The sequence below is a fragment of the Cynocephalus volans genome, chromosome 10 (genome assembly GCF_027409185.1).
Source record: "Cynocephalus volans isolate mCynVol1 chromosome 10, mCynVol1.pri, whole genome shotgun sequence".
Lineage (NCBI taxonomy): Eukaryota > Metazoa > Chordata > Mammalia > Dermoptera > Cynocephalidae > Cynocephalus > Cynocephalus volans.
Window position 1 is genome coordinate 74,518,114 of NC_084469.1, and position 13,240 is coordinate 74,531,353.

General features: G+C 38.6%; 1 protein-coding gene across 1 annotated transcript in view; it reads right to left on the bottom strand.

Moving 5' to 3' along the window:
* RSPRY1 (ring finger and SPRY domain containing 1) overlaps positions 1-13,240 on the bottom strand; it is a 47,039-nt gene that overhangs the window by 4,243 nt on the left and 29,556 nt on the right. Inside the window, exons 12-14 of the mRNA XM_063110752.1 lie at positions 11,528-11,630; positions 11,040-11,192; positions 298-402 (exon numbers count right to left, since the gene is read on the bottom strand). Coding sequence (XP_062966822.1) covers positions 298-402; positions 11,040-11,192; positions 11,528-11,630 — 361 coding nt within the window. The remainder of the gene's footprint in view (positions 1-297; positions 403-11,039; positions 11,193-11,527; positions 11,631-13,240) is intronic.

Sequence of the window (13,240 nt, forward strand, 5' to 3'; positions counted from 1 at the left end):
AGCATTAAACCTTTTACATTTTGTGGAGCCAAAATTGTATTAAAAATATGGTATTGATTAAACAAATAAAACAAAAACACAGGCCTTATATATCAAGCAGCTGCTATTTCAGGTGCTTTCTGGACAACAGCCAGATACTACTTGGCAAACTCTTAATTCCTCATTTAGCCCACTTTAGATATAATAATTGATGAACAGCTATGGAACTGGTAATACTTTAAAAGCAATTCAAGAACAGGAGGAAACTTTGCCTAATGTAACGTTCAAAAGAGGAAATAACCAAACAAATCCTCTTACCTGTGTCCGCATGGCTTCAATTGTGTGTCTGCTACCTCATCGCAACAAAGGGAGCAGCAGTTTTCTCGGATACTGACTTGCCTCAACAGAGCAAGTCGCCTGTGCCTGAGGAGAAAAATCAGTTTAAAGTTAATTTTATCAATAATTGAGGCCTGTTAGCAGTGATGCATATGAAATGCTTTGAAAATGCTCTGTACATGTAAGATATACATGTATACCTTAAGCTTTTTGCAGTAAAGTTTTCATACATGATATCTCCTTTCGATCTTATGAGGATTTTCTGAAACAGGGAATGGAGGAGGCATGGCCATTCCCATTTTACAGACAAAGAAATTAAAGTTCAAGGAAATGATGTACATAAGGTCACAAAGTACAGAGTCAGGAATCAAATTCAAATCCTTTGGGCTCTGCCTTTTTCCACCATGTGAGACTGCTACACTGCTGTAAAGCCACCACCAAGAAGACCCTCACAAGATGTGTTCCCTGGACTTTGGACTTCCCAGCCTCTGAAACTGGTCTGCTGTGGATGAGACCAGGGAGGCAAGGCCCTCTTCTCTCTGCTCTTCCTTTGCCTGCAGCTCAGGCCTCAAGGGACTTTGCAATCCTGGGGTTCCCTGGTTTTGTGGATTGAACTGGCAGCACTCCTGACTACATTTGAAGTACCTTAGCAAGAGTGCTCAGAGTGCAGAGAAAGGTAGTTCTGGTCAAGATGGCGGACTAGATGGTCCCTAGTGTCATTCTCTCCCACAAATCAATCAATTTAAACTATAAAAACATAACATCAAGTGCATATGGAACGGGGAGATGTCCAGCGGGGGAGGCAGAAGCTCCACAGAGACCACATGCCCTGCGGGGCCACCGACGCACGATCCGGCAGATAGGTTTCACCGCTGCCACCCGGCTCCATTCCCAGCCCAGCCCAGTGCGCACAGAGAGGGGAGACGTCCGGCAGGGGAGGCAGAGGCTCCGCAGAAACCACACACCCTGTGGGGCCGCCACTGCGTGATCCAGCAAGTAGGCTTCACCGCAGGCACCCGGCTCCATTCCCAGCCTGGCCTAGTGTGCTCGGAGATGGGAGACATCCGGCAGGGGAAGGGGAAGCTCAGCAGAGACCACACACCCTGCGGTACCGCCCCGTGATCCAGCAGCCCGGCAGAGTCCAGGCTGACCAGAGAGGGGGCTCCTCGGAGAGGCCCAAGACCCAAGGCAACCACACACGCAAGGCACTAGTGGCCAACTGAGTAGTCACTGAGGTAGCCGTACCACATTGGCAACCACAGCAACATCTTAGTCAGTCAATAGTATCAAACCTGTGGACTGTGAAACCCCTGCCACTATGAATAAACATGAAAGAAAAGATACCAGAAATATGAAAAATCAAGAAAGTACACCAGCAAAGGATAATAACTCTCAAGCTCTAGATCCTATAGAACAAGAAGCCCTTGAAATGACTGACAAGGAATTTCGAGTGATAATTCTAAGGAAACAGAATGAGATACAAGAAAACTCAGCTAGACATCATGATGAAAAGAGAAAAAGTATACAGGACCTGAAAGAGGAAATGTACAAGGAAATCAATGCCCTGAAAAAAAATGTAGCAGAACTTGCCGAACTGAAGAAGTTATTCAGTGAAATAAAAAACACAATGGAGAGTTTAACCAGCAGGCTTGTCGAAGTTGAAGAGAGAACCTCTGAACTTGAAGATGGGCTGTTTGAAATAACACAAGCAGACAAAAAGAAAGAAAAAAGAAAAAAGAATCAAAGGCATTGAAGAAAATCTGCGAGAGATATCAGACAACCTTAAGCGCTCAAATATCCGAGTCATGGGTATTCCAGAAGGGGAGGAAAAAGGAGATGTATTGAAAAAATATTCAACAAAATAGTGGCAGAAAACTTCCCAGGTATAGGAAAAATCACAGATCTTCAGATCCAGGAAGCTCAACGATCTCCAAATGTATTTGACCCAAAAAGGTCTTCTCCAAGACATGTTATAGTCAAATTGGCAAAACTCAAAGACAAAGAGAGAGTCTTTTTTTTTTTTTTTTTTTTAAAAGATGACCGGTAAGGGGATCTTAACCCTTGACTTGGTGTTGTCAGCACCACGCTCAGCCAGTGAGCGAACCGGCCATCCGTATATGGGATCCGAACCCGGGGCCTTGGCGCTATCAGCACCGCACTCTACCGAGTGAGCCACGGGCCGGCCCCCAAAGAGAGAGTCTTAAAAGCTGCAAGAGAGAAGCATCAAATCACCTATAAGGGAGCCCCAATCAGGCTAACATCAGACTTTTCATCACAATCCCTAAAAGCCAGAAAGGAATGGGATGATATATTCAAAGTACTAAAAGACAGAGATTGTCAGCCAAGAATACTCTACCCTGCAAGGGAATCCTTCCGAAATGAAGGGCAAATAGTATATTTCTCAGACAAACAAAAACTGCGGGAGTTCACCACCACACGACCACCCTTACAAGAAATTCTCAAGGGAGTACTCGGTTTGGTTCCTAAAAAATAACTACCACTGCCATAAAAACCCAAGAAAAAATCAAAACCCACTAGTATAATAAAAATGGCACTCATGAAGAGAAAACAAACAAACAAAAAGGCTATCTACAACCTAAGGAACCAACAAACACAGAAAACAAACAGTAAATCAGAAAGCAAGGAACAAAAGACACCTAAGACAACCAAACAATAATCAATAAAATGCTAGGAATAAATCAACACTTTTCAATAACAACCCTTAATGTAAACGGCTTAACTTCCGCAATCAAAAGACACAGACTGGCTGACTGGATTAAAAAAGAGGACCTAACTATATGCTGCCTTCAAGAGACCCACCTCACCCATAAAGACTCACATAGACTAAGAGTGAAAGGATGGAAAAAGATTTACCATGCAAACAGAAAAGAAAAACGAGCTGGAGTAGCTATTCTTATATCTGACAAAATAGACTTTAAACTAAAAACCATAAAAAGAGACAACGAGGGATACTACATAATGATAAAAGGACTGATCCATCAAGAAGACATAACAATCATAAATATGTACACACCCAATGTTGGAGCAGACAGATTTATAAAACAAACTCTATTAGACCTAAAGAAGGAAATAGACACTAATACCATAATAGCAGGGGACCTGAACTCCCCACTGTCAATATTGGACAGATCATCTAGGCAAAGAATCAGCAGAGAAACACAAGATCTAAACAATACTCTAGACCAATTGGAATTGGCAGATATCTACACAACATTCCATCCAACAACCTCAGAACATTCATTCTTCTCATCAGCACATGGATCATTCTCCAGGATAGATCACATATTAGGTCACAAATTAAGTCTCAACAAATTCAAAAAAATTGGAATTATCCCATGTATCTTCTCAGACCACAATGGATTAAAACTAGAAATCAATAACAAAAGAAACTCTGGAAACTATACAAACACATGGAAATTAAACAGCATTCTACTTAGTGACATATGGGTCCAAGAAGAAATCAAGCAGGAAATCAAAAAACTTTTTGAAACTAATGAAAATAATGATACATCATACCAAAACCTGTGGGATACTGCAAAAGCAGTATTAAGGGGGAAATTTATTGCATTAAATGCTCACCTCAGAAGAATGGAAAGATGGCAAGTGAACAACCTAACACTTCACCTTAAAGAACTAGAAAAACAAGAACAATCCAAACCTAAAGTCAGCAGACGGAAAGAAATCATTAAGATCAGAGCAGAACTTAATGAAATTGAAACGCAAAAAACAATACAAAAGATCAATGAATCAAAAAGTTGGTTTTTTGAAAAGATAAATAAAATTGACAAACCATTAGCATGGCTAACAAAAAAAGAAGAGAAAAGATTCAAATAACAAAAATTAGAAATGAAAAAGGTGATATTGCAACTGATTCATCTGTAATACAAGGAATCATTCGAGACTACTATAAACAACTATATGCCAAAAAATTTGAAAATCTGGAGGAAATGGATAAATTTCTGGACACACACAAGCTCCCAAAACTAAGCCATGAAGACGCAGAAAATCTGAACAGACCAATAACAATGAAGGAGATTGAAGCTGTTATCAGAAGGCTCCCAACAAAGAAAAACCCAGGACCAGATGGATTCACAGCAGAATTTTACCATTCAAAGAAGAATTGACACCGATTCTTTACAAACTATTCCAAAAGATTGAAACGGACGTAAATCTCCCAAACTCATTCTATGAAGCAAACATCATCCTGATACCAAAACCAGGTAAAGATATAACCAAAAAAGAAAACTACAGGCCAATATCCTTGATGAATATAGATGCAAAAATCCTCACTAAAATACTAGCAAACAGAATACAGCAACACATACGTAAAATTATTCACCACGATCAAGTGGGATTCATCCCAGGGATGCAAGGTTGGTTCAACATATGCAAATCAACAAACGTGATACAACATATTAATAAAATCAAACACAAGGACCATATGATCATCTCTATAGATGCTGAAAAAGCATTTGATAAAGTTCAGCACTCATTCATGACAAAGACCCTCTATAAGTTAGGTATAGAGGGAAAGTATCTCAACATAATTAAAGCCATATATGATAAACCCACTGCCAATATCATCCAGAATGGGGAAAGGTGAAAGCTTTTCCTTTAAGAACAGGAACTAGACAAGGATATCCACTCTCACCACTCCTATTCAACATAGTGTTGGAAGTACTAGCTAGAGCAATCAGAGAAGAGAAGGAAATAAAGGGCATCCAGATTGGAAAAGATGAAGTCAAACTGTCCCTGTTTGCAGATGACATGATCCTATATATCGAACAGCCTAAAGCCTCTACAAAAAAACTCTTGGAGGTGATAAATGATTTCAGCACAGTAGCAGGATACAAAATCAACACACAAAAATCAGTAGCATTTCTTTTCTCCAATAGTGAACATGCAGAAAGAGAAATCAAGAAAGCCTGCCCATTTACAATAGCCACCAAAAAAATAAAATACTTAGGAATTGAGTTAACCAAGGAGGTGAAAAATCTCTATAATGAGAACTACAAACCACTGCTGAGAGAAATTAGAGAGGATACAAGAAGATGGAAAGATATCCCATGCTCTTGGATTGGAAGAATCAACATAGTGAAAATGTCCATACTACCCAAAGTGATATACAAATTCAATGCAATCCCCATCAAAATTCCAATGACATTTTCCTCAGAAATGGAAAGAACTATCCAGACATTTATTTGGAATAACAAAAGACAATGCATAGCTAAAGGAACGCTGAGCAAAAAATATAAAGCTGGAGGCATAACACTACCTGACTTTAAACTATACTACAAAGCTATAATAACCAAAACAGTATGGTACTGGCATAAAAACAGACACACTGATCAATGGAGTAGAATAGAGAATCCAGAAATCAACCCACACACCTACAGCTACCTGATCTTTGACAAAGGCACCAAGCCTATTCACTGGGGAAGAGACTGCCTCTTTAGCAAATGGTGCTGGGAGAACTGGATATCAATATGCAGGAGAATGAAACTAGACCTATACCTTTCACCATACACTAAAGTCAACTCAAAATGGATTAAAGAATTAAATATATACCCTGAAACAATAAAACTTCTTAAAGAAAACATAGGAGAAACACTTCAGGAAATAGGACTGTACACAGACTTCATGAATACGACCCCAAAAGCACAGGCAACCAAAGGAAAAATAAACAAATGGGATTATATCAAACTAAAGAACTTCTGCACAGCAAAAGAAACAATTAACAGAGTTAAAAGACAACCAACAGAGTGGGAGAAAATATTTGCAAAATATACATCTGACAAAGGATTAATATCCAGAATATACAAGGAACTCAAACAACTTTACAAGAAAAAAACAAGCAACCCAATTCAAAAATGGGCAAAAGAGCTAAGTAGGCATTTCTCTAAAGAAGATATACAAATGGCCAACAGACATATGAAAAAATGCTCAACATCACTCAGCATCCGGGAAATGCAAATCAAAACTACACTGAGATACCATCTAACCCCAGTTAGGATGGCTAAAATCCAAAAGATCCTGAATGATAAAAATGCTGGCGAGGTTGCGGAGAAAAAGGAACTCTCATACATTGTTGGTGGGACTGCAAAATGGTGCAGCCTCTATGGAAAATGGTATGGAGGTTCCTCAAACAATTGCAGATAGATCTACCATATGACCCAGCTATCCCACTGCTGGGAATATACCCAGAGGAATGCAAATCATCAAGTCGAAGGTATACCTGTTCCCCAATGTTCATCGCAGCACTCTTTACAATAGCCAAGACTTGGAACCAGCCCAAATGTCCATCATCAGATGAGTGGATACGGAAAATGTGGTATATCTACAGAATGGAATACTACTCAGCTATAAAAACGAATGAAATACTGCCATTTGCAACAACATGGATGGACCTTGAGAGAATTATATTAAGTGAAACAAGTCAGGCACAGAAAGAGAAATACCACATGTTCTCACTTATTGGTAGGAGCTAAAAATAAATAAATAAATTCACACACACACACACACACACACACACACACACACACACACACAAAAAAACCGGGTGGGGGGGGAAGAAGACATAACAACTACAATTCCTTGAAGTTGATGCAACAAGCAAACAGAAAGGACATTGTTGGGTGGGAGGGGGGAGAGGGAAGAGGGAGGGAGGGAGGTTTCTGTAATGGGCCACAATAATCAACCACATTGTATATCGACAAAATAAAATTAAAAAAAAAAAAAAAGAGAGAGAGAAAGGTAAAAGAAATTCACTAATAGAATTGAAAAAGGAAGGAAACAACTCGAATGTCTACTAATAAATATAGTTAAATCAAAAAAAAAAAAAATTCAAATCCTTTGGTTCTAAGTTGATGGAGTTTGGATGTGTTGTCCCCTCCAAAACTCATGTGGAAATTTGATCTCCAATGTGGCAGTGTTGGAAACTGTTTGAGTCATGGGGGCGGATCCCTCATAAATGGGTTAATGCTCTCCCTTGGGGGAGGAGGAATTAATGAGTGAGTTCTTGCTCTATTAGTTCCTGCGAGAGCTCGTTGCTTTAAAGGACCCTGGCACCTTCTCTCTCTGTCTTGCTTCCTCTCGCCATGTGATCTGCTTGTACCTGCCAGCTGCCTGCGATTTTCCACCATGAGTAGAAGCAGCCTGAGGCCCATGCCAGATGCAGCTGTCCCAGAATCGTAAGCCAAATAAACTTCCTCGCTTTATAAATTACTCAGTCTCAGGTATTTCTGTTATAGCAACACAAAATGGACTAAAACATAAGTCCAGTGCTCTTTTTTTTTTACCAGCAAATCTCAACCTTTTAAGTCACATATCTCTCAGAGTTTGATGAAAAGCATAGTCTTTTTCAAGAAACACACACACACGTCTTTATCCAATTTCAAGGGGTTTATGAGAGTCCATCATAGACTCCCTGCAAGTCCAGACACCTTAGGTTAGAACTCTTGCATTACACTTTCACTCAGCACGTAATGAAAAAGCAGACAGGCAAAACTGCTCTACTGGAGGTACAGCCCTAATAAATGGGCAAGAGAGACATGAAACATTGACTCAATTCACTTATGGGCCTACTGTGTGCCAGGCACTGTTCCAAGCCCTGGAGATTCAGCAGTGAACAGAGGACTAAAAATGTATCCCTGCCTTCAGAGAGCTTAATCTCTAGTCAGAGGGAGACAGAAATAAATAAGATAAATAAGCAAAATATACAGAATATTAAATGCTGATGAATACTATGAAGAAAAATAAAATTGGAAGTAAAGGAGTGTGAGCATGAGAAGTGGGGAGGTACAATTTTAAATATGGAGGCAAGGAGCTGGCAGGTTAGCTCAGTTCATTAGAGCAAGGTGTTGGTAACACCAACGTTAAGGGTTTGGATACCCAGACCAGCCAGTCACCAAAAGAAAAAAAAAAAAAATGGAGGTCAGGGATGGTCTCACTAAGATGACATTCAAGTACAGACATGAAGGGTGTGAGCCTTCTCCAGGTCTGGAGAGTCTGTTCTAGGTAGCAGGAACAGCAAGTGCAAAGGCCATGAGGCTATAATAGGCCTGGTATGTTTCAGGAGCAGCAAGGAGGCCAGGGTGGCTGAAGTAGCATGAGCAAATGGGAGAGGGCAGGAGATAAAGTCAGAAAAGTAATGTGGAGAAAGGAGAGGACAAATTGTGTAGGGCCTGGTAGGTTACTGTAAGGATTTAGGCTTCTCTCTTCAGTGAAATAGGAAGTCACTGGTATCTGAGCAGAGAAGTGCATGATCTGACTCATGTTGTAACAAAATTGTTCTGAAGGCTGTTTGAATAGACTGAAGGGGGTCAAGGTAGGAACAAGAGGGACTAGTTAGAAGTCTGGGCAAAAATAATACAGGTTGGAAGGTTGGACCAACGTGGTAGCAGTAAGGGTGATAAGAAGTAGTTGGATATGTGGTGTATTCTGAAGCCACAGCCCACAGGATTTGCCAAGGGATCAGATGTGGAACTGGCAGAAAGTAAGGTGCAAGGATAGTCTAGGATTATAGCCAGGGAAATAGGAATGATAAAAGGGCTGTTAACAGAGATGAGGGAAGACTGCAGGAGAAGCAGTGGCTATGAGTGGATGACTTGTAGCTGAGAGGTGGTACATGGTGCTTTACTATACTCTTTTTTCTTTTGTATGTATTTGAAATTTTCCATAATAAAAAGGTTAAGGAAAAAAAAGTGAATGGAAGGAAAAGAATTAGAGACAGAGAGTATATACAAATGTAGAACAATTTATATAATATATAAAATGTAGAAACAATTTATAATTTATGGGCCATGATTTGAAGTCAGAAAGGAGTACTATTCCAATGAGTAAAAAGTATCATTGAATATAAATTTTTTGAACACAGGCTGAAAATACTAATGGCATAGAAAATGGTCTTAGGCAAGTTCACACTTACCACCACAATTTGTAATTAAATGCAACTGGAATGTTACGGGGAGCAAAGTCCCAGCAGGAGTTTGACATTAAGGAGTCCACTCAGTTAGGCTCCTGTCTTGGTGTCACTGTCAGACAACAAATTCTAGATGCAGCATAGGATTGAACTAGCTTATAATTCTGCTGTTCTTATTTAAGACATGATAAATTTTGGGTGCCAAATATATATACATGGTCACCAAGAGTATGTATAATCTGTCCATAAAAGGAAAATTTCTGACAGTTGATGCCCATCACCATCTGAGTTTTGCTAGGTTTATTTCTGCAGGAGTGGTTAACTAAATGCTGAGAAGGTTTAACTCCAGGGGAGCTCTAAGATGGATCAATTGTGCCTTTCAGGGTATTCGTGACAAGACAGGACTTGTTTGTGGGCTTCATCCAAGGAAAAGGCAGGCTGGATAAAAAGGAACAGGGTATGACAGGTTAGAGAGAGTTGTCACCTCAGACTTTCACCAAGAGGAATTTAAAGTTCAGATTCTCTGTCAGGAACCAAGGCAAGTTGAATGGAAGTTCGAGGAATGAACCTCAAATATAAGTTGAGCTGGGATATAAGCAGCCCTTATGTTCTTGAGATATTACTGAGGTTCTACTGTTGCAGACACTGCTGCTGTCACTGTGACATTTTCTAGTTCATCTGGAAGCTGTTGAACCACTGAGATATTGAGTCCAAGGAGAAGCACATCCCAGATGGCTGCTTACTGACCTGCTTTTTGAGCCAAAACAAGAGGGAGGATTACATTATGTTATAGATACCTGCAGGGGTATAATGGTCTGACACCAGCTATGCCACGACTAGTATGGTCTCCTTGGCCACTGAGAGAAACTCTTATTGATATGACATGTGTGTGGCATTAGTGAAAGGAATGCCCTTCCCCACACAGACCCGGGCAGCTGCTCTGCTGAAAAAATGATAAACCGGCTCACAGCATGAAACAAATTTCAACTTGAAGTAATTACCAGGAAGCAACTGGAATCTTTCCCTGGCTTAAGGAACAGACTACATTAATTTTGCAAGGAAGAAAAGCAGGCATTCATCCGATGACATAATTAATGCCAATCACAGTTTTTGTTAAATAAGGGCTGTGAAATTTTATCCAAGATGGCATTCACTGTCCTAATGGTTGTAGAACAGTGTTGGCATTTTTGCCACACAGGTAAAACTCAATAAGAAATCTGTTTTAATAAACCCAAGCCTGTTAAAAGATGCACTTGATTTCTTAATATTTAGGATTTTCACACTGACATTCAAGTGAAGGTAGTTTGCAGTTTTTTGGTGTATACCTGTATCATATATTTCTGATTTTTATACCAATGTTATTTGGGTTATAAAAAGAATTTGTAAGTGTTCCTTCTTTTTTCTGGGTTATATAACATTTAGTTAAATTTAATTAATTAATTAATTATTTGCTGGCTGGTATAGGGATCGAACCCTGGACACTTTGTAACATTTTAAATAACAATAAAGTTATCTAGTACCTAAAGATTTGGTAGATATCTTCTGTGAAACCACCTAGGTCTGGTGCTTTTTGGGGACATAGCTCTTAATTTTATAATAGTAATTGGTTTGTATGTATCTCTTCTGGGATCTGTTTTAGTAATTTATATTTCCTAGGAAGTAATCCATTTTTTTTGGTTTTCAAAATTATATGTTAAAAGTTGGAAAATATCTCTTATGAATTGTTTTAATTCCTCATGGGAGGTATGTGAAAATTTGGAGATAGTCTGGGCAGATTCCTTACCTTGGCAAAATGATTTTTTCTTCAGCTGTTAGGAAGGCATAGTCATTAAAAGTGCTAAATTTCATAGATGGTGGGTATTTGAATGGTTTTGCTCCAAAATTGAACTCACATTGTTGATATGACATGAAACTAGCTGCAGCAAAAAATCCAGATCTAGAAATAAAAATGAGTACAGAGGTCAATATAATTAATACAAACATACATAGAGTGGTTTTCGGAAAGTCAGGACAAGTTAGTCATACCCTAGCAGTAAGGAAGGATAACACATTCTATCTACTAACCTAAACAGTCTGTGAACCCAAGAATATCCTACCCTTATCTTCCTATAGCAGACTTTGGGATAGTTTTAGATCTGATCAAATAGGACCCTAATTACTTGAAATAAATGAATTTCCAATTACAGTTACCTGCATAAATAGACAAAGATTTTTTTCCTGGAGAAATGGACATTCCATGTATTTAATTTTTGACTGAGAAGAGCTACTTACATAGTAGATGAAAAGACTTGCTTCTCAGGAGGCAGCTGGTTGCCATTTAAAAAGAAGATCATTTGCTTTTCATTCAAGTCTAACAGAAATCCTACTGTGTCTCCTACAGAATAAAGTGAAACACTATTAGAATAATGGTATGTCCTACCAAGATTCTGCTGCGTGTTTCAAATGTTTCAATGGCACTGTGTTACATCTGCATCTTTAGCCACGTATACAACATGTTCATCTTTCTAGTTTCTTCTGCAAGTAATCTGACCACTACATACAAATATTTTTATGTCCCATTAAGAAAGAAATGCTGCCAATTTAACTTTGACAAGCCAGCATTTGTAAGATGCACCCCAATTTCAAAGATGTTAAAATGTAGGAAAAATGTGCATTTTGGGATCAATGAAATATGGTAAGATCAAAATCATGTGCTTATTTACCTCACTGGTAAGATTTAAAACTACCTAGATTAGATAAGAACTACCCCAAAACATGTTTAAAAAAATAGTTCATCTTCATTCATCAAATAAAAGTCATATTTCAGTTTTTGCTTTTTAAATTGTCAAAGATGGGCCGGCCCGTGGCTCACTCGGGAGAGTGTGGTGCTGATAACATCAAGGCCCCGGGTTTGGATCCCATATACGGATGGCCGGTTCGCTCACTGGCTGAGCGTGGTGCTCACAACACCAAGTCAAGGGTTAAGATCCCCTTACCGGTCATCTTTTAAAAAATAAATAAATAAATAAATAAATTGTCAAAGATAAACAAATGAAATTACAGTGATTACAAGAAAGATGAACACTCAACGCAGATGGGGGAAAACTGGGTGATATATAGCAAAAGCTTTGAAATTCTGTATCCCCTTGCCAGAGAAGTCTCAGTTGTAAGGATTCATCTTGAGAAAATCCAGAATACTTTATAATAATAAGTTTAAAAGGTAAATGTCCAACAATGAGGCATTAATTAATGTATAATACAACTATATAATGGAATATTGAGAAGCCATTAAAAGCAATGTTATTTAATAACCTGGAAAGCTGTTCAAGTTATTATGCAAAACAACAAAAAATATAAATATACAATAATTTAAGTGTTTTTAAAAACTCTCTGGATGAATTATAGATTTTAGTTTATTGATTTTACTTTTTCTATTTTAAAGTTTTTATAGTGAACATCTTACTCCAGTAATCCTTTTTATTTTTATTTCTTTTTATTTTATCAATATACAACATAGTTTTTTTGTGTGTCCCTTTCAGTAATCCTTTTTAAAATTTTTATTAAAAAGCAAACTAGACAGTTTTTGAAAACAGTACCTCTATCTAATGCTATTAAATGAAGTTTTATGTTCCTTCAAGAACCCGCAAGCCATTAATAAAATGAGTGCTCCTGTAAGCTCTTCAGATTTTTTTCCTTCCCCACACTATCAATTTAATCAAGTGGAGCTATGTCCTCATGGGGGTAGTCAAATTCCTACTCTCTTAGCATACCTGAAACTCAGTTTACATCTATAATGCTGAATGGGATAAGAGAGAGACGCCTGAAAAAGGAGCTGGGCCACATTCCCTATCTAGCTCTGATGTTGGGAATATAATCCTTCCAGAGGTTCCATCCCCTATGATATGACCCTATTTCCTCAGAGTGTGGCCATATTCTACAGCCATCTTGTTCTAAAAATACCCTCATTCTAGTGGCATTACAACTCCAGTGTCCCCAATATCTCCA